Here is a 21,733-nt window from a genome sequence, read left to right as displayed (position 1 = left end):
TGTCTAGATTTTTAAAGACTTCACATGGAAAATAAAGTGGGGGCACCTGGTTGGCTCAGTCAGGAGAGCATGTGACCCTCGATCTCAGGGTCATGCGTTCAAGACCCATGATGGGCATGGAACCTACTTTAAAAGAAAAAAAGAAAGAAAAGTAAAGTGATGCAGCCACTCTAGAAAGTAATCTGGCAATTTCTTACAAAATTAAACATGTAATTTCCCATATGGCCAAAGAATTAAAAATTTATGCTCACACCAAACTTGTTTTTTCCTTAAAAAAATTTTTTTTAAGTTTATTTATTTTGAGAGAGAGAGAGAGAGAAAGATGGCACTTGAGCAAGGGAAAGGCAGAGAGAGAGAGAGAGAGAAAATCCCCGGCAGGCTCCACACTACCAGCACAGAGCCCAAGAGGGGGCTCGAGCCCACGAACCATGAGATCATGACCTGAGCTAAAATCTAGAGTCAGACACTTAACCAACTGAGCCACCCAGCCCCCCTTTTTTCCTTTTTCGGTAAGCTCTAGGCCCAACATGGCGCCTGAACTCACGACCCCAAGACGAAAGGTCGCGTGCTTTACTGACTGAGCCAGCCAGGGACCCTTGTTCACACAAAACTTGTACAGGAATGTTCTTAGAAGCTTTATTGGTGATGGCAAAATACTGGAAACAAGTCACATGTCTTTCAAAGGGTGAATGGTTGAAATAAATCCCGTACTTCCATAAACGGAATACTACTCAGCAAGAGAAATGAATGAGCTATTAATCCATGCAACCTGGATGGACCTCAAGGACAGTATGTTTGGTTAAAAAGTCAGTCTCCAAATGTCACATAACATACGATTCCATTTATATACAACTCTGGAAATTGCCAACTATAGCAACAGAAGGGAGTGGGAAGAGACAGGGAGGTGGGGAGTGATGAATGTGTTCACTCTCTGGATTGTAATGGTGTCTTCGGTGTACATGTCTCAATACTTATAAAATTGTGTGCTTTAGGGGCGCCTGGGTGGCTCAGTCGGTTGAGTGTCCAACTTCAGCTCAGGTCATGATCTCGCGGTCTGTGAGTTCGAGCCCCGCATCCGACTCTGTGCGGACAGTTCAGAGGCTGGAGCCTGCTTCGGATTCTGTGTCTCCCTCTCTTTCTCTGCCCCTCCCCCGCTCATGCTCTCTCTCTCTGTCAAAAATAAATAAACATTTAAAAAACAATAACATTGGGGCGCCTAGGTGGCGCAGTCGGTTAAGCGTGCGACTTCAGCCAGGTCAAGATCTCACGGTCCGTGAGTTCGAGCCCCGCGTCGGGCTCTGGGCTGATGGCTCAGAGCCTGGAGCCTGTTTCCGATTCTGTGTCTCCCTCTCTCTCTGCCCCTCCCCCGTTCATGCTCTGTCTCTCTCTGTCCCAAAAATAAATAAACGTTGAAAAAAAATTAAAAAAAATAAATAAAAAACAATAACATTGTGTATTTAAAAATGTGTGATTTATTGAATGCCAATTATAACTCAAAAGAGCTGTTTGTAAAAAAAAAAAAAAAAAGAAAAGAAAAAAGAAAAGAATGATGGCTCCACCACAGCTCCCTGCTTATTTTCTTCATAGCACTGAAATAATCTGTAATTTTCTAGCTCATCTGTTCGTTTACTTGCGGCCTGTCTCAAAACTGAACTCCCCGAAGCAGCGATTGGGTCTAATTTACCGCTGGGGCGGTTTTCCCCAAGGCTGCCCTGAAGCAATAGATGCCTGTCCACCACACCTTAGCCCTTAATAACCAAATCCTTTAGCTTACAGACCGGAGGAGTGTTTGATGGGAGATGGCCTACGCACGTCCACCTGGATCTGCCAGGAGCAAGGGTGGGCCTCTTGAGGGCGTCTGTCCTGGGACACCTCTGGCCTCCCTAGGGAGAGAACAAGACTAGAGGTAGCCAGTGTAGTAGAACCCAGTACAACACTAGAATTAAGGTGACTTGGTTTCCAGCACAGCTCTGCCTGGAACATCATAATGGGGCCTGAGTAAGTAAAAGTAGAGCATTTTCTTCCTCCGGGGGCTTTTAAGAAGCACTTGGTCAAGATTCATTCCCTCCAACCCTCGAAAATCCGTACCTCTCAACGGGGTCAGACACATAATTATAAAACACGTTGCTTTACCATAATAAAAGGTCCTCCTACACATTTCAGACTTGCGGGAAACAACCTCACCGAGTACTGTATATATACTCACGCTCAGTTGGAAAAGGTAACATTCAGCATTGGAAAAAAAAACCAGCTCAGGTGACAGCCAGCTGTTCCACGAACTTCTTTTTGACACATAAATATTCAGTCTCCGTAGAGACTGTCAAAAATTGCCAATGCCGACTATATTTCAAGTCGTCATGGCGGGGTATTGGGAAAAGTTTTCAATTAGCAATAATCGCGCCTCGGATAAACCTCATTGGCTACGATACTGCCACTGCGCAAAGCTGGAGATCGTAAACACGCAGCCTGCTCCCCCACAGATGACAACCACCTTTTCAGTGAGGGTGGACGACTCCAGGCGGAAATTGGTGTATACGATGCGTTCTGCTTCCAGCAGTTATATTTAAGACTGGTCTGCACCTGAGGCTTCTTGTTGTTGGATCGACTCCTGTCGAATATTCAGATTTTGTAAGTGAGAGTGCATTCGCTGGGGATGCTGGGTAATCTTATGCAAATCGTCATGACATCACAGAGATGACCAGGTTAAATGAATTTTGAGTTAAAAACAGTGAAAAATGTGATCAGTGGAAAGACAGGAAAAGCCAGAGTGAACCGAAAAAGGACAAGCAGCTACGTACCGACTACGTCGGCAAAGGTCACAGCAAGCATTCGTGCAATGTCGGACGTCAGCCTAGCAAAAAACAACAGAGACTACAACACCAACAGCTGAAAAAACTAAGAACCCAAAACAAGGTAATAAGAAAGTAACTAACTGCGAACTACAACGCCTGCCCCCGAAACGAAGATAGGAAAAACGACTTTTAAGAAACAGAAAGCTAAACACCACTTGCCACTCAACCCCCCAAACACTGCTCTTTTTTTGAACTGAAATATTCAGTCTCCGTAGAGACTGTCAAAAATTGCCAATGCCGACTATATTTCAAGTCGTCACGGCGGGGTATTGGGAAAAGTTTTCAATTAGCAATAATCGCGCCTCGGATAAACCTCATTGGCTACGATACTGCCACTGCGCAAAGCTAACGAGTAACGCCCCCTACTCATCATCCCCAATAGGCAAGCTTCCCATTACAGAAAAGTGAGTTTTGAGTCGTACTGGAAAACGATCCATTTTTCTTTGGTTAAAAATTACACAACCATATGAAGATCTCTTGAAAATGCCTGAGCTGTTTCTAAGGATTTCGTTTCTTGATTTCACTTAACTAAGCTTTGATGGAGCCTGAAGCAAAGCATTATGGGAGAGAAATATGCTAATAACTTAATTCATAGAATGAATTGCGGCAGATGAAAATGGGCTGTATCAGCATGCTGTTCCCTTGGCTCCCGATTCACAGCGTAACTATCTTCTCCAAAATAGTGTTTTTAAAAAAATTGTGGTAAACTATACGTAATATAAAATGTACCATTCCAACCATTTTTAAGTATACAGTTCAGTGGCATTATGTACATTGTTTGCAACCATTATCACCATACCTCTCCAGAACTTTTTCATCATCCCAAACCGAAATTCTGTACCCATTAAACACTAACTCCCTTTCCTATTTCTCCCTCTCCCAACCCCTAGAAACTTCTATTCTACTTTCTGTCGCTGAATTTGACTCCAGTAGGTACCTCATATAAGCGAAAATCACACTATTTGACTTTTGGCGTCTGACTTTTTTTTTTTTTTTAAGTTTATTTATTTAAGTAATAATACTTAATACCCCACCCATGGCGCGGGTCTCAGGACCCCGAGATCAAGAGTTGTATGCTCTTCCGACTGAGCCAGCCAGGCACCTGTCTGGCTTATTTCATAATGTTTTAAGGTCTATCCATGTTGTAGTATATATATCAGAATTTCATTCCTCTTTATGGCTGATATTCTATTGTATGGAATTTTATTATCCATCCATTATTCTATGAATCTGCTTCGTTTCCATGTTTGGCTTTCGTGAGCAATCCTTCTACAAACAGTGGCATACAAATATCCATCTGAATCCTTGTTTTCAATTCGTTTCTGTATATAGTTGGAAGGGGAATTTCTGGGTCATATGGTAATTCTTTCTTTCTTTTTTTTAAGAATTCTTTTTTAATCCCAAAGGGTTTTCTGTTGGACACCTTAATTCAGAGGAGATAGGCTGGAAAAGGCTATTTTCATAGAAATGTTCACAGTTCACGAAGTTTGAAGTAACTTTCACTCCCACTGCCTGTTTTTCCCTTGACAAGTGGAAAGCTGTCAGAAACCTATATTCAGACTTCTTTCATCCCTGAACTATATTCTCCAAAATACTTTTGGTTTTTGCTACTCATTAAGATGTAAATAGTCTCTAAGAAAATTACATTTCCCCCAACTTTTTATTATAAAATATTTCAAATATGAGGGGCACTTAGCTGGTTCGGTCTGTGGAACATATGACTCTTAATCTGGGGGTTGTAAATTCCAGCCCCAGGTTGGGTGTAGAGATTACTTATTTTGGGGAAAAAGAGAAAGTGTGTGTGCACACTTGCACAAGCCGGGGGAGGGACAGAGAGCGAGGAGAGAGAATCCCAAGCAGGCTCTGTGCTGAAGCCAACTTGATCTCACAGTTTGGTTCCATGAGATCATGACCTGAACCGAAATCAAGAGTCAGAGGCTTAACTGACTGAACCACCCAGGTGGCCCTAGGGTGACTTAAAATCTAGAGATTATTTAAAATCTTAAAAAAAAATTCAAACATGAAACGTTCAAACTATTCCTCAGTGATCATTCATATAATCATCATCTAGGTGAGAAAATGACATCTTTAAAAGACCTATTTGATGCTGATGTGTAGCTTTCCCCGCCCCCCCCCCCCCCAGCCATAACTGCCAGGGTAGGAAAAATTATCAAGAAAAAAAAAAAGACTAGTAACTTGATTAATTTTATATTATTTTACTTTGATCCAATCAAAGACGTAGTCATGAATTCCTGGTATGGTGACACTGTGTGTTTTACCAGCTGTCTTGGATGACTTCATCCTCCACGGATGACTTTCCAGCACTAAGAAAAATTGAAAAGTCAGCTAACTTCTCCCAGGAACATGAGATTTTGGGGGGCCTAAAAGCACAATAGTTCTGTATTAGTCAGTCTCTCAATTAACGATGTTCATTCTACTTGGCAAACTGAAAAAAACAACATGAGTTTGAAATTTTTCTTAATAAACTTGGGGTGGGGGGAGAAAATGTCAGTGTTTTGGCATTTTAATAGGTTTTGATCCAATACCCGTATGTGCAGGAAATATTCCTGATTGCAATTTTTTTGACTTAGTAACAATTTCCAGTCTACATTTTGGTCCTTTCTTTCAGCCAATGTGGTCAGGTTAACTAAGGCACAAAAAACCTGTCATGTCAGGTGATGGTCCCAGCAGTGTGACCTATCTGAGTTGTTGTGTAGGTATTGCTCCCAAACTCCTAAACTGGGTGACTTTACAGATATTTACCTCCACACATTCAGTGAGAGGATCAGGAGTCAAACTCTGACTCCAGCTTCCACAATACACTTCTGGGCTTCAGTTTATCTTAAAACAGGGGAAGTAGCTCCTTAGGTGGTCTTCAAGGTTCCAGTAAGCTGCCCTTTGATTGATGTTCTAAAACACAAATTGATTGATGTCTTATTTAGGTGATGCTACAGAACAGCGGTTCTCATTATTAAAAACATTAGAAACAACTGGGAAGTTTGTAAACCATCCTGATGCCCAGGCATCTCCCCAGACCAATTAAATCAGAATCTCTGGGAGTTAGACCTGGGCACTGTGCTGGTTAATGTAATAAAACCACAAAAGAGAATAAAGAAAATTGGAGAAGCCAAATGAGTAAACACATTATTCCTTGTATATTATCTGTGGCTTTAGTTTTTCATATAAACTCCAAAAACATGAATTTTTCAGATATTTATTAATGTATTTCTTCACACCCCACTACAAGGTGGGAAAATTGATTTCCTCACAGTGAGTGCAAAGGATCATAATCACTGAAGTTCAGTATGAGTCTAATCTAGATACATTATTAAAGCTTCTATCTTAACAATGAATTCGTAACTTAGTACTGTTTAGATATACTATTTTGCACTGAGCACACTCGTCTTCAAACTCTAACAACTTCTCTCAAAGGGACACTAACATGTTGGCTTAGGAGACAGCGGGCACATTTCGCTCCTGTGACTGTTCAACACCTCTGACCAGGAAAGGCAGATGGGGGCGCTACTACACAATCTGGATCCCTCATCTGTGACACCCAGAGGATTGTGGGACTTGTAGTTTTCCTGGCATCATTTCTGCCTCCTGGACTGCATTTCCCAAAATGCAAAAGGAGCCAGCCCGTCGCGTGGTCAGACGTAAAGTGTTCTTTAAGGTGTGGAAGGTAAGTGTTCTGTGGGGGTTGCAGGTTTCTAGACGTTGTGAATTTGTTGTGAGGGATTCTATATAAACTTTTTGCCGTTTAGTAGTACCTGGCAGAGAGCAGCTGTTCCAGTATAGCGGGTTTTCAGCGATTTTCCCGAGCCCTTTGGTCTCAGGAATCCAGACTGTATTTGTTCAGCGGTTCAAGTGTTGCTGTGGATTTCTAGAGAAATCGGGGTCCTGGAACTAGATCTGGAAAGCCAGGCATAAAATAATGTTTACATATGGGGTGCGTGTCACTAGAGAATTTCTGCATTATGTTAAATAATACGTCAAAGCTTTGTTAGAATGTCGTGTTTGCAATTGAGGGTAAACTAAAAGAATATGGGGAAAGTAGAATAAAAGATGTGCATGTGCTTAGTTACAGTAATAAAACCAAAAGCCATAAAAATCAAAAGTCAGAAAAGTCTGAGCAGCAACTGCATCAACACTTGGCATACTGGAATTCAAATATGCTTCTTAGCTTATGAAGAAATATTCTGATTTATAAAATAGGAAGTAGGTTTATGGAACACACGGTTTCCCAAGGGATGGTAGTAACTAAAATTATAAGTGTATTCCTCTGAGGGAGACGTCTTTAGTTGTAGACATAGATGGAATAACAATTCCCTATTAAAAGATTTAAAAGATATCGGGAGTAAGCTATTATTCTTTTGAAGTTTATAAGAAGTTTATTTCTGACCAGCCAGGTTTTATTGGGACAGACAGAATAGGTCTTATGTTATGCTAGAGTCCTGCTTTACCAATTTTTATTTTACACTCCCTTTTTAAAATCCACATTTTTTTAGAGTCCCTTCCACCATTTTTTAAATAAACCAAAATGTACAGTTTTTCTTGAATGCAAAAAGTCTTGGAAGATTCACCAACCATTTTAAGTTAATTTCCATCTGATGGCCAAGCATAGTAGACCTCTGGTTGTAGGTTCTTAAGAGGTCAAGAAGACAAGATTGGCTTGGGTTGTTATGCAATAGTCCAGTGTGGCGAGAAGATTTTATTTTGTGGAAGGTATTAGAAATTCTTGACCAAAACAAATTTTTAAAAAGATATAAAAATGGAGCCTTGTTGTTTCAGGTCAGACTTCATGGGACTCAGGGAAGGTGGGCCGGAATCAGTTTTTCCTGGTGAAGGCCAATTGTTAGACATTTAGGAACTTGCTAGCCAGTTGTTAAACCATTGGTAGCCTGAAACTGGCCACGATGGGATTATTTTCTCATATCTTTTTGTGGGGGATACTGGGGGAGAAGGTAGTACACCCCTGGCAAGGGTCAGTTTACTCTATAAGCCTGGAGCCCCAATGTTCAGTACATTCTTGAGTTCTTACATCCTGAGCTAGCTCACACCCTCCCAAATTCTGCAAAAGATTGATTTGGATTACAAAGTAAGGTTATAAATACACTCTAGGTGTGTGTGTGGCCGCAGGGGGGGGGGGGGCGGGGCGGGGCGGAGGCTGCACCTTTCCAGGGAAAGATATTCTTGTTTATTTGGGGGGCCCATCCTTTAAGATACTGAAGTCACTGATTAATTCATTATTTGTAGGTTGTTCAGATAAGCATGCAATCTGCCACCGGAAGTAGTATGGTCTGGATGGAGAGTCTTCTTAGATTATGCAAAAACCTGTACTCCTCTCTGATACATTTTCTTAAACCTAGATTTTGTCTTCAAGAGGACAGTATTATGTGCAATGCCAACAAATTCCTACTCCCCAGTCATTTCTCAATATCATGCTGTTGGCTCTCATCACCCATCCCATAAATATTTCAGTGTACAACTTTGCTGATTATCAGATACCTTTTGGGTTGTCAACTTACAGATATAAATTGGATGAATTTTGAAATCTCATCAATAACCTCCCAAATCCCATTTAGGGTGGACTATTTGGGGGAAATGACAGTGCTACCCAAGCTTTTCTTTATTTGCAATTCCTTCCTTACAGTTAGTCCATATATTTTTAGGCTAAGTTTAGTTCTTGTTTATCTCTGTATTGTTGATAATCATGTACCCTTGCTTTTATTTTTGTTTAGATCCAGGGCAACATGAGGGAGGCATACTTTTAAGTTACCTATCCTAGTTCACTTTGTACATTTAATTTCAAATATGTTTTCTTCAAATACTATATGACTGCTGATAGGGTCCAGATATTAGAGTTTTATCTACCTTTAAGGTGAAACATTCCACATTTTAGCTTCTCTTCAAAGTACTCCATTCTTTTTTCCCCCTCACTTTTCAGATCATATCTCTTAAGCCTTTAAAGTATTCAAAAGATATAAGCATTGTTACTTTATCTCATAGCTTTTGGCATTTCTGCACTACCACTATCCTAGGCACACTAGGACATCTATTTTTGAGAGAGAGAGAGAGCACAAGCAGGGGAGGGGCAGAAAGAGAGAGGGAGACACAGAATCCGAAGCAGGCTCCAGGCTCCGAGCTGTTAGCACAGAGCCCGACATGGGGCTTGAACTCATGATCCATGAGAGCATGACCTGAGCCCAAGTGAGACGCTTAACCAACTGAGCCACCCAGGCACTTCTGTTGTTTCTTTTTTAAAGTTTATTTATTTATTTGGAGAGAGAGAGAGGGAGAGAGAGCAAGTGGGGAAGGGGCAGAGAGAGACGGGGAAAGAGAGAATCACAAGCAGGCTCAGCACCACCAATGCAGATCTTGAGTCAGGGCTTGAACTCACGAACCGTGAGATTGTGACCTGAGCCAAAGTTGGACACTTAACCGACTGAGCCACTCAGGTGCCCTATATAAAAATTTTTTTATTGTGGAGATAGAATAATATAATGAACCCCATTCACAGACCTATCACCCAGCTTCAAAAATGAACAACTCTTGGCTAATCTTGTTTCATTTATACAGTATATTTCTATCTACTCTGCCCCCTCTATATTATTTTGAAATAAATCCTCCCAGACATATCATCTCACCCAAATATTTCAGTCTGTAACTTCTATAGGATGAAGACTTTTAAAAAAATCACAATACCATTTGTCATACATAAAACACATCTTTAAATATGTATTTTTTAAATTTCCTAAAGCAATCTCTAAGACCACCATGGTGCTTGAACTCACAACCTTGAGATCAAGAGTTGCATGCTCTACTGACTGAGCCAACCAGAAGCCCCCATACGTAAAAAACAATAATTTCTTTTTTTTATTAAAAAAAAATTTTTTTTAATGTTTATTTTGGAGACAGAGACAGAGCACGAGTGGGGGAGGGGCAGAGAGAGAGAGGGAGACACAGAATCCGAAGCAGGCTTCAGGCTCCGAGCTGTCAGCACAGAACCTGACGCGGGGCTTGAACTCACAAACCATGAGATCATGACCTGAGCTGAAGTCGGTCACTCAACCGACTGAGCCACCCAGGCGGCCCCAAAACAATAATTTTAATATCAAACATACAGTTAATGTTCAATTTTCCAATTATTAGTGTTGTAAAGTTCCAGATAAGGCCCACAGATTACATTTGGTTGGTATGTCTTTAAATCTCTTTAATCTATCATTCCCCCTTCAGATCTACTTCTATCTCTTGCAGTTTATTTGTTGAAGAAGCTGATTTTTCTGTCCTGTAGAGTTTCCCATGGCCTGAACTTCATGGATGGACCGATGGTATCATCTAACATTGCTTTGGCCTCTGTATTTCCTATAAATTGTTAAACTCTAGAGACTTGATCACTGTCGAGTTCAATTTTTTTTTTCTCCCAAGACCACATCTTGAGGAGTGGTGTGCTCTTCCATGAAGAGTCTAGTCTGGTATTCTCTCTTTTCCTAATGTTGAAATTGGAAGAAGTTGTTGATGTTTGATGCCTATATGCTACCTTTGCTTTTCGGCTATAAATGAGATAATCACCTCACACCTGACAGAATGGCTAAAATCAAAGACAAGAAGTAAGTAGTGTGGGTGAGGATGTGGAGAAAAAGGAACGCTTGTGCACTATTTGTGGGGATGCAAGCTACTGCAGCCACTGTGGAAAACAGTACAGAGTTTCCTCACAAAATTAAAAATATAATTACTCTATGATCCAGTAATTCTACTACTGGATATTTACCCAAGGAAAACAAAAACACTAATTTGGAAAGATATATGCACCTCTATGTTTATTAAAGCATTATTTATAATAGCCAAGATATGGAAGCAACCCAAGTGTCCATCCATAGATTAATGAAGATGTCAGCACACACACACACTCATGCACACACACACTCACTCCACACAGGAGTATTACTCAGCCTTAAGAAGGATATCTTGGGGCACCTGGGTGGCTCAGTTGGCTAAGCATCTGACTTCGGCTCAGGTCATGATCTCACAGTTGGTGAGTTCGAGCCCCGCGTCGGACTCTGTGCTGACAGCTCAGAGCCTGGAGCCTGCTTCAGATTCTGTCTCCCTTTCTCTCTGCTCTTCTCCTGCTCATGCTCTGTCTCTATCAAAAGTAAATAAACATTAAAAAAAATATTAAAAAAAGAAGGATATCTTGCTATTTGCAACAACATGGATGGATCTAGAGGATATAATGCTAAGTGAAATAAGTCGGACAAATACCACATGATTTCACTCGTGGAATTTAAGGAAAAAAAACCACAAATGAACAAAGAAAAAAGAGATAACCAAAAAAAGACTCTATTAAAAACATTTTTAGTTTATTTTGAGAGAGAGCACATGTGAGTGCATGAGTGAGTTGGGGAAGGAGCAGAGAGAGTGAAAGGGAGAGAGAGAGAATCCCAAGCAGGCTCCTCACTGCTAGTGCAGAGCCCAGCAAGGGGCTTGAACCCACAAACCGTGAGACCATGACCTGATTGAAATCAAGAGTTGGACACTTAACCCACTGAGCCACCCAGGTGCCCTGAAAGCCGTTTTTTTAAAAAAAATGTCTATTTATTTTTGACAGAGACAGAATGCGAACATGTGTCGGGGAGGGACAGAGAGAGAGCGACAGAGGATCCCAAGCAGATTCTGCATGGAGAGTCCAATGCAGGGCTAGAACTCATGAACTGCAATATCATGACCTGAGCTGAAGGCAGACACTTAACTGACTGAAGCCACCCGGGCACCCCAAAAACAGACTCTTAAATATAGAGAACAAACTGGTGGTTGCCATAGGCGAAGTGGGTGAGGGGATGGGTGAAATAGGTGAAGGGGATTAAGCATGTACTTCTAGTAATGAGCAATGACTACTTTATAGAATTGTTGAATCATTATATTGTACACCTGCAACTAATATAATACTACATGTTAATTATCCTTGAATTTTAAAAAAGCCTAAGGGAAAGACTAAAAAAAAATAATAAATAAAGTTCTGATGCATCTTCTAGTCCCTGGCAACTACTAATTTACTTTCTGTCTCTATATATTTGTGTATTTTAGAAATTTTATATAAGTGGAATCATATAGTATTTGTCCTTTTGTGACTGACTTCTTACACTTAGCATAATGTTTTTGATGTTTATCCATATTATAGCATATATCAGAACTTTATGCTTATAGGTAAATTTCCTTATATGGATAGAACCCATTTTGTTTATCCATTCATCAGTTGATGGCTTCCTTAGTTTTGTTTTTGTTTTGGGGGTCTTTTTTTTTTTTAATTTAAATTTTAGTTAACATGAAGTGCAATATTGGTTTCAGGAGAATTCAGTGATTCATCAGTTACATACAACACCCAGTGCTCATCACAAGTGTCCTCCTTAATACCCATTACCCATCTAGCCCATCTCCCACCCACCTCCCTCCATCAATCCATAGTTTGTTTTCTGTCATTAAGTGTCTCTTGTGGTTTGTTGGGGTGCCTGGGTAGCTCAGTTGGTTAAGTGTCTGACTTCAGCTCAGGTCATGATCTGGTAGTTCTTGAGTTCAAGCCCCGAGTCAGGCTTTGTGCTGACAGTTCAGAGCCTTAAGCCCATTTCAGATTCTGTGTCTCCCTCTCTCTCTCTCTCTGCCTCTCTCCCACTCATGCTGTCTTTCTCTCCTGCAAAAATAAATATTAAAAAAAAATTTTTTTTAGGGGCACCTGGGTGTCTCAGTCGGTTAAGCATCCAGTTTCGACTCAGGTCATGATCTTGTGGTCTGTGAGTTCAAGCCCCGCGTCGGGCTCTGTGCTGACAGCTCAGAGCCTGGAGCCTGTTTCAGAATCTGTGTCTCCCTCTCTCTCTGACCCTCCCCCATTCATGCTCTGTCTCTCTCTATCTCAAAAATAAATAAACTTAAAAAAATTTTTTTTTTAATTTTAATGTTTATTTATTTTTGAGAAAGAGAGAGAGAGAGAAAGAGAGAGAGGCAGTGTGGGAGTGGGGGAGGATCAGAGAGAGAGAAAGAGAGACAACAGAATCCAAAGCAGGCTCCAGGCTCTGAGCTGTCAGCACAGAGCCCAATGCAGGGCTTGAACTCACAAGACTTGGTATGACCTGAGCTGAAGTCAGAGACCCAACTGACTGAGCCACTCAGGCACCCCTAAAAAAAAAATTTTTTTTAAAGAGTCTCCTGTGGTTTGTTTCCCTCTCTTCTTTTTTTCCTCCCCCTTCCTTTAGGTTCATATGTTTTATTTCTTAAATTCCACAAATAAGTGAAATCATATGGTATTTTTTTCTGATTGACTTACTGTGCTTAGCATAATACATTCTAGCTTCATCCACGTCATTGCAGATGGCAAGATTTCATTCTTTTTTAAAGTTTATTTATTTATTTGAGGGGGGGGGACATGCACAAGCATGGGAGGGAGGGAGAGAGAGAAGGAGACAGAGAATCCCAAGCAGGCTCTGCGCCAGCAGAGCTCAATCTCACAAACTGTGAGATCATGACCTGAGCTGAAATCAAGAGTCAGACACCTAACTACTGAGCCACCCAGGTGCCCCAAGATTTCATTCTTTTTGATGACTGAGTAATATTCCGTTATATATACATACCACATCTTTATCCATTCATCAGTTGATGGACATTTGGGCTGTCTCCATAGTTTGGCTACTGTTGATAATGCTGCTATAAACACTGGGGTGCACGTACCCCTTAAAATCTGTCTTTTTGTATCCTCTGGGTGAATACCTAATAGTGCAATTGCTGGATCATAGGGTAGTTCTGTTTTTAGTTTCAGCTACCTTAGTTTTATTTATATAGATATCATATACTATAAATATTATATCTATATATTTATATGTATTTTATATATTATATTATATATAAAACATTTTTTTAATATTTATTTTTGAGAGCGAGAGAGAGAGAGAGTGCAAGCAGGGGAGGGGCAGAGAGAGAGGGAGACACAGAATCCAAAGCAGACTCCAGGCTCCATGCTGTCGGCACACAGCCTGACGCGGGGCTCGAACCCACAAACTATGAGATCATGACCTGAGCCAAAGTAGGACACTTAATTGACTGAGCCCCCCAGGTGCCCCTATATGTATGATATATATATATTATATATATATATATATATTTTTTTTAATGTTTATTTTTGAGAGAGAGAGAGAATGCAAGCAGGGGAGGGGTGCGGTGGGGGACAGAGGATCTGAAGTGGGCTCCGCACTGACAGCAGTGAGTCCATGTGGGGCTCGAACTCATTAACTGTGAGATTGTGACCTGAGCCAAAGTCAGACGCTCAACAGGCTGAGCCACCCAGGTGCCCTTTGGCGGCCTTAGTTTTTAAAATTTGTTTTCTCCCATCAGGTTTCTTTCTCTCTAGAACAAAGATGAATTGTAGGTGGACTCTCAGGGCAGCGAAAGGCCACTGGATGGTGAACATCAGCCAGCAGTGCTCACATGGATCCATTGGGTTATTTGTGCCACCAAGTCCACCTCTAGACCCTGAGAAGATCAGAGAGTTACAGCGCTTCATCACCCTGTCCAAGAGACTCCTAGTGATGACTGGGGCAGGAATCTCCACTGAGTCGGGGATCCCAGACTACAGGTCAGAAAAGGTGGGACTCTATGCCCGCACTGACCGGAAACCCATCCAGCATGGGGATTTTCTACGGAGTGCTCCAGTCCGCCAGCGGTACTGGGCGAGAAACTTTGTCGGCTGGCCTCGGTTCTCCTCCCTCCAGCCTAACCCTGCACATTGGGCCTTGAGCAACTGGGAGAGACTCGGAAAGCTGTACTGGCTGGTGACCCAAAATGTGGATGCCTTGCACACTAAAGCAGGGAGTCAGCGCCTGACAGAACTCCATGGATGCATGCACAGGTGCAGGAAGGTGTAAATAGTGTGAATGCAGAAATGTGAGCTCCATGAGAGCAAGGACCTTGGCTGTCTTGACCACTTTGTCCTCATTAGATCTTGAGAAAAGGATTTGGGAGCAAGTTGTTTATTTTGGAGTTGATCCCAGCAAACTCATTGAGGGAGTGGGGAAATGAAACAGGGTAGGCAAGAAAAGTCAAGAAAAGGGCATGTTAATGAATGGGTTGCTGCTTTGGGGAGCTGGAACTCAATCCTTTGAGGGGCCCTCTGTCTGGAGCATACTTCAGAATTGTCTCACTGAAAGTTGAGGAAGCTTGGGCATTTATCTACCATGTCCCGTCCTTTAACGGTTGAGGGTCTTTTTAGGGGAATTAACTCCCTAACACTGACTCTGCAACTCCTTGGCCAGTAAACCCCCTAAGCAAGAGAGATGCAAGAAGTTGCTTATCAGAGAACTGTGTACAAGTGGCTGTAGGGTGTCTTGAGGGGACTATGAGCAAAGCACCAACAGCATAGTCTATAAGCTGGTGGATTTCTGATGCCTGGACACATAGAACACAGTACAGCCTGGCAAATAGAACTCAGTAAATATTGATGGAATGAACACATGTAGCCCTGGAAATAACCTGAAGCTAACTGGAGACAATTTCCTTATTATTAAGCCCCAGAGATCCTCCTGCCAATCATAAAATATTTATTGGGTGCCACAACGTGTGGTGTGCTATTGGTGGTGTGGAGGGGTCAAAACCAAAGAGCATAAAACATGCTCTACTTTATATGTGAGAACTTTGTAATCTCCTGGGGGTGGGGGGGATCCAAAAATAACATGTTTAACAACAGACAACTCCATATGTGATTGTTAAATTATGTGGTCCGTGATAGACCTGCTTTAGAGGTTCAGAGAAACGGATTTAGTAAAGCTTCGAGTAATCGGTCAAGCTTTTATGGGAAAGGTGGGGCTTGAGTCTGGCTCAGGTCTGACTGAACAAAATAGGGGAGAGGGCTTTCTAAATGAAGAGGATTTGTAGAGCCCAGAGGAGTCTGGCCTGGCCTCTGTGGAGACTACTGTGAAATCAGATTGTCTGGAAAGGCTGGACCCAAATCATGGGTGCATCTGAAAATAGTACAGTGCAATTTGGGTCTTTTGTGAGAGACCAAAAGGGACTATTAGTGGTTTCTGAGCAAGAAAGCAATGTGATAAAAATAGCATTTGAGGAAAGCCACACAGGATTAGAGAGTGTGGCTCAGGGAGGTCAGCCTGAAGGACCCAGATCAAGGTGGTATCAGGGGAATTTGAGAGCTAATGATGGCCCTGGCCCCATTAAACTTTTCTTTTCCTGATGAAAGTTCCAAATCTTCCCAATAAGAAAGTAGTATAATGAACTCCCATGTACCATCACTCAGATACAAAAATTATATCATGTCTACTTTACCTGCCCCCCCCCCCCCCGGCTGGTCTCTTAAAATAACTGCTATTTATTGAGTGGCTCCTGTCTATAGGCAGGAGCCTATAGACTCCTAGGTGGAGTCTAGGTGGTGGCCATAGCATAGTGGTCAAAGGACTCAAAGTTCTTGCCCTCACACGAACTCATGATTAGGGAAGTGAGGAGAGAAACAAGTCACTGGGTTAGGACACCAAGGGGAAGAGTGTTTTAGAGGGACGGTGGTGATGGACAGCAACAATCACCCTGGAGGAGGAGAGGGAGGGAGGAAAAGCACCGGTTTGGGCACTAAGGAAGTCATTTGGTAAAGCATTTGCAGCTGCACTAAGGATAAAAATGAGCCAACAGGTTAAGCAGGCCATGTAAGTAAGGAAAGCAGAGGTACACTGCTTGTTCTAGAGTTGGCAGTAGGAGGAAGGTAAGGAATGGTGGTAGTTAACATTGGAAGGTATTCCTAACTTGGGGGAAAGACTGGGTGCTAGGAACAGTGAACAGTGTTGGGGGAGCTACAACTGGTTGGGGATGAGATGTTTTTGGCAGCTTCATGCCTTCTCGGGACCAGTTGTTCAGTCAGCCTCTTCTTTGGTTTCAGGGTCCTTTGCTTGAACTGTGGTGAACAGATTCCCCGGGAGGTGTTACAAGAGCGTTTTGAAGCTCTGAACCCCACCTGGAGTGCCGAGGCCCATGGCCTGGCTCCTGATGGCGACGTCTTTCTCACAGAGGAGCAGGTACGGAGCTTTCGGGTCCCGTCCTGCCGATGTGGAGGCCCCCTGAAACCAGATGTCGTTTTCTTCGGGGACACAGTGAACCCTGACAAGGTTGACTTTGTGCACAGGCGTGTAAAAGAAGCTGACTCCCTCTTGGTAGTGGGATCATCCTTACAGGTATCTGACTTGGTCAGGGTGGGAATGGCCCCTTTTGCGGGCTGGAGAGCCCTGGAGAGGCTCCCTGTTAGGTTTACCTCTAACTGCATTGAGAGTTCTTACCTGTGTCTTTTCCTTGTAAGGTTTACTCTGGTTACAGGTTCATCCTCACTGCCCGAGAGAAGAAGCTCCCAATTGCAATACTTAACATTGGGCCCACACGGTCAGATGACTTGGCGTGCCTGAAACTGGATTCTCGCTGCGGAGAACTGCTGCCTCTAATAGACCCCTGCTGACCACAGTCTGATGCTCCTGAGTCAGAAACTGGGACTTTCACTTGAATCCTGCTCTTAAAGGTAAATGCTTTCCTAGATACTGATTCCAGTTCTCATTCAACCAAGAGCACTGACAAAATAGGCAGCTTGGGGCACCTGGGTGGCTCAGTCGGTTGAGCGTCCGACTTTGGCTCAGGTCATGATCTTGCGATTTGTGGGTTCAAGCCCCGCATCGGGCTCTGGGCTGACAGCTCAGAGCCTGGAGCCTGCTTCAGATTCTGTGTCTCCTTTTCTCTCTGCCCCTCTCCCACTTGTGCTCTGTCTCCCTCTGTCTCTCAAAAATAAATAAATGTAAAAAAATAAAAATAAAAATAAATAGGCATCTTAATGTATGGCCACTAGTAATTAAAACTAATTCTTTAATGTGCATTAAGCTGCAGTGTTTGAAAGATATTTATTTTCCAGCTCTGTGCACACAGCTATTTAGAAGGTTTCAAAATTCACTACTGCTTTTTTTTCCTGTTTTTAAATAACAGCTTTTCACCCTTTCAAAGTATACAATTAAGCTTTTAGTGCACTCACAAAGTTATACATGACTCACAGCTGTCTTAATTCCAGAATATTTTCCTCATCCCAGGAAGAAACCTTGTACCCATCAGCAGTCACTCCACCCTCCCCAACCCCTCCGCTTCTCCCTACCCTGGCAATAGCTAGTCTGTTTCTGCTTATGCTAGACATTTCACAGAAGATGTGGCCTCTTGTGTCTGGCTTCTCCACTTGGCGTAATAGTTTCAAGGTTCATCCATATTGTAGCATGTATTGGTACTTTTATATCTATTTTAATCTATGGATACAACCACTTAAAAAAATAAAAAGCTTTGGGGCACCTGGATGGCACAGTCGGTTGAACAGCTGACTCTTGACTTTGGCTCAGGTCATATCCCAGGGTCATAGCATCGAGCCCCAGGTCGGGCTCTGTGCTGAGCGTGGAGCTTGCTTAGGATTCTTTCTCTCTCTGCCCCTCTCCCTCGCTTACACTCTCTCTCTAAAAAAAAATAAATAAGTAAAATAAAAAGCTTTATTGAGATAGTTCACAAACCACAGTTTATTCATGTAATGTGTACAATTCAGTAGTTTTTAGCATATTCTAAGGGAAGTACAACCACTTTTTAAAAAAGCGACCTTAATTTTTAGTTTTAGGTTCACAGCAAAACTGAGCAGTAAATACAAAGGGTTCCAATATGCCCCTTGTCCCTATACACTCACACAGTATTAACATTTGATTCACCTACTGAAGGACAACTTGGTTGTTTCCAGGTTTTGGGCAATTATGAATAAAGTCGCTGTAAATACTAAGGAGCAAGACTGCTGGATCGTATGATAAAAGTTTGTGTAGTTTTGTATGCAATTGCCAAACTGCCTTCCAAAGTGGCTGTCCCATTTTGCATTCCCGCCAACGAATGAGAGTTCCTGTACAACCACCTATTAAAAATCATTTTGGGGGCGCTTGGGTGGCTCAGTCGGTTGAGCATCTGACTCTTGGTTTCAGCTCAGGTCATGATCTCACAGTTCATGAGTTTGAACCCCACGTCGGGCTCTTTGCTGACACCATGGACCCTGCTTGGGATTTACTGTCTCCCTCTCTCTCTGCCTCTCTCTCTCAAAGTAAATAAATAAACTTTAAAAAAACCATTTTCATTGAAGTATACTATACAGAGAAGTGCATGTGTTATAAGTGGACAGTTTGATGAAGACATAAAGCATCTAGATCAAGGAACAGAATATTACTAGCACCAAGGAAGTCCCCTTAGTACAGACACTTAATTTTTTTTTTCTTTAATGTTTATTTTTGAGAGTGTGTAAGTGGGAGAGGGGCAGAGAGAGAGAGGGAGACAAGGAATCCAAAATAGGCTCCAGGCTCCGTACTGTCAGCACAAAGCCCAACACAGGGCTCGAACCCACGAGCCATGAGATCATGATCTGAGCCAAAGTTGGATGCTCAACCAACTGAGCCACCCAGGAGCCCCTAGACACTTTTTAAAAAATTTTTTTAAATTTTTTAAATTTACACCCAAGTTAGTTAGCATATAGTGGAACAATGATTTCAGGAGTAGATTCCTTAATGCCCCTTAGCTGTTTAGCCCATCCCCCCTCCCACAACCCCTCCAGTAACCCTCTGTTTGTTCTCCGTATTTAAGAGTTTCTTGTGTTTTGTCCCCTCCCTGTTTTTATATTATTTTTTGCTTCCCTTCCCTTGTGTTCATCTGTTCTTTGTCTTAAAGTCCTCATATGAGCGAAGTCATATGGTATCTGCCTAGACACTTTTTAATATACTTTTTAGCTAGCTTATTACTAGAATAATATATATTATAGAATGTTTAGGTGATACAGATAAGTAAAAAGAATATAATGCAAATTACCTATTATTCCACCACCTAGATAACCAAAGTTTAACATTCTGGTATAACTAAGTCTGTTTCTATGAAAATCAAATCAAGCTGTGCATGTTTTCACTTAACAAGATATAGTGGCCCTCTTTACATGTCCTAAATGCTGTGGTTTCTTGAATGGTAGGCTGATGTTCACAAATCATTTTCCCCCACCCACTCTCGGCTTATTCGGCATTAACTTGTTTCATTTCTTTCCAGATCCTTGAGGATTCCTCCCTCCTTCCTCCAACTAACCAAAGCTCGCTGAGTGCAGCCTGTAGAGGGCAGCAAACCAGCATCTTTCTCCCAGCCTGCCTATGAACTGGGCAAGTTTCAGTCAGGCTGATGAAATTTGCCCCTGAAGAAAGACTTTTTCAAAGCAGCAGCTTCTATTGATAGGTAAACTGTTTTCGATTCCTTTTTATCTCACCAGGCAGAAGAAACGGCCTGGGGAAATACTTAGGCCAGAATGGTCTCTGGAGCACTAAGCAGGAATCTCACTAATGTGGGGCTTGAGGGGAGAAGAAAAGGACTTAATTTAGAATTCCAAATGGTTAAATGTCTTTAACTGAAACATTCTGGTATATTTTTATAAAAGATGAGCAATGGTATGAATGAATTTTTTATTAACTAAGGAATAAAGAAATCATTTGCACACCAGGTATGTGGGCTGTATGTTTATATTCTTTTTTTATTTTTATTTTTTAAATTATTTTTTAACATTTTTATTTATTTTTGAGAGACAGAGTAAGAATGAGCACGAGCAGGGGAGGGGCAGAGAGAGAGAGGGAGACACAGAATCCAAAGCAGGTTCCAAGCTCTGAGCTGTCAGCACAGAGCCCGATGCGGGGCTTGAATCCATGAACTGTGAGATCATGACCTGAGCCAAAGTCTGACACACAACCAACTGAGCCACTCAGGTGCCCCTATATTCTTTTTTTTAATCAGCTAAAAGAGAATGAGGCTTTATGACATGGTTCTTTAAAGATTTCTGCTGGATTTCAGCTGCCAGATGAGACACTTGCCTCAAACCTGATGTGTAGAGAGGAAACTGAATTCCCAAGTGGGCTCTTAAGCTGCTTTGTTTCTGCTGAGCAAGGCAGTAAGCCTTGTTTGATTATTGTGTTAGCCCGAAAGAATCATTGTACCAGGCTAAAGCTTTCAGCACAATCTCATCAAAAGTGAAGCGGATGAAAGAATCACAGCCTATTCTGGATAGTCTTTTGTCTAAAATTAGGGCAAGCAATACATGGTCATCCTGCACCTACCTAGGAAGTAAATTATAGTTACCTAGGATAATCCAAGAGCTTGAAACCAACAGAGTTCTTTTCATGTGCACAACTCTGTTTTCCCATAGTCATTAATTCTGAAGAGGTGTAAGGTTGTTGTAAATCTCATTCCAGCTTTTTTGCAGATGAAGATCCTAAGGTGCTCGGGATCAGATTTGCTCAGTTACCAAGTCAGCACCAATAATTGTATTCAAATCTGGGTCTTTTGAATGTCAAGCCATTCTCACCACAATTTTGTCAATGGTTAATAACAGTAGTAAGGTACTAAGGCTACAAAGATACAACCTCTTGGCTTTAAGTGGCTCACAGAGAATGTGCTGTTCCCCCATTCTTATTTTCTACCAGAAAATGGCCAGATTCATGCACGGAATGGCAGAATGAGAGCAAATTAAGTCCATCCCTCCTCATTTTTATTTTGGAGGAACCTAAGGCCATACAGCATATTTTCAGAGCCAGGACTAGAATCCAAGACTTTCCTCCCAGTTCTTTTCTTCTTAAACAACAGCTTCTTATCTATCTGAAGATTATGGCTGGAAGTCAGCCTGAAGTAGAAGCCAGCAGTACAACCGGCCAAGGAGACCAGGAATGGTTAAAATCCAGTAGTAAGGTTGCTAGGGAGGAAGGCAGGCTCTTTCCATCACCTAATGCTGACACAATTCATGAAACCAAGTCTTCAGGACCTTAGGAATGTTCATTTTG

At 42.0% G+C, this 21,733-nt stretch overlaps 1 protein-coding gene, 1 long non-coding RNA gene and 2 other non-coding genes across 7 annotated transcripts; 1 reads left to right on the top strand and 3 right to left on the bottom strand.

Annotated features, from left to right (window-relative positions):
- Positions 1-1,468: 1,468 nt before the first annotated feature.
- On the bottom strand, positions 1,469-6,742 carry LOC121010238 (uncharacterized). Its single transcript, XR_005781054.1, has 4 exons — positions 6,623-6,742; positions 5,616-5,762; positions 2,799-2,851; positions 1,469-1,883 (listed from the first exon to the last, which is right to left on the bottom strand). It is a non-coding gene; the product is annotated as an uncharacterized LOC121010238 (long non-coding RNA).
- On the bottom strand, positions 2,306-2,446 carry LOC121010486 (U4 spliceosomal RNA). Its single transcript, XR_005781197.1, has one exon. It is a non-coding gene; the product is annotated as a U4 spliceosomal RNA (small nuclear RNA).
- LOC121010487 (U4 spliceosomal RNA) lies at positions 3,059-3,199 on the bottom strand. Its single transcript, XR_005781198.1, has one exon. It is a non-coding gene; the product is annotated as a U4 spliceosomal RNA (small nuclear RNA).
- On the top strand, positions 6,432-20,407 carry SIRT4 (sirtuin 4). 4 transcript variants are annotated; one of them, XM_040443713.1, is made up of 5 exons: positions 6,433-6,534; positions 14,229-14,469; positions 16,771-17,062; positions 17,185-17,397; positions 19,965-20,407. In XM_040443713.1, the coding sequence occupies exons 2-4, from the start codon at positions 14,252-14,254 to the stop codon at positions 17,335-17,337; spliced, it is 663 nt and encodes a 220-aa protein (XP_040299647.1). In that variant the 5' UTR covers positions 6,433-6,534; positions 14,229-14,251; the 3' UTR covers positions 17,338-17,397; positions 19,965-20,407. The 4 variants fall into 4 exon arrangements, with proteins under 4 accessions (XP_040299644.1, XP_040299647.1, XP_040299645.1 ...); XM_040443711.1 differs by having other exon boundaries at positions 14,229-14,742; positions 16,771-16,906; XM_040443709.1 differs by having other exon boundaries at positions 14,229-14,742.
- Positions 20,408-21,733: the final 1,326 nt, after the last annotated feature.

The sequence above is a fragment of the Herpailurus yagouaroundi genome, unplaced genomic scaffold (genome assembly GCF_014898765.1).
Source record: "Herpailurus yagouaroundi ecotype Mexico unplaced genomic scaffold, PumYag 191, whole genome shotgun sequence".
In the NCBI taxonomy this organism is placed as follows: domain Eukaryota; kingdom Metazoa; phylum Chordata; class Mammalia; order Carnivora; family Felidae; genus Herpailurus; species Herpailurus yagouaroundi.
Note: the sequence above shows the minus strand (reverse complement) of the source record. Positions and strands in the feature narration are given on the sequence as shown.

Excerpts from the sequence above, each read along its gene's own strand:
- SIRT4 (XM_040443709.1), top strand. The coding sequence starts at position 14,252 with ATGAATTGTAGGTGGACTCTCAGGGCAGCGAAAGGCCACTGGATGGTG. Across the intron at positions 14,743-16,770 it reads CTCCATGGATGCATGCACAG|GGTCCTTTGCTTGAACTGTG; the intron begins GTGCAGGAAGGT and ends CTTTGGTTTCAG. Across the intron at positions 17,063-17,184 it reads TAGTGGGATCATCCTTACAG|GTTTACTCTGGTTACAGGTT; the intron begins GTATCTGACTTG and ends TTTCCTTGTAAG.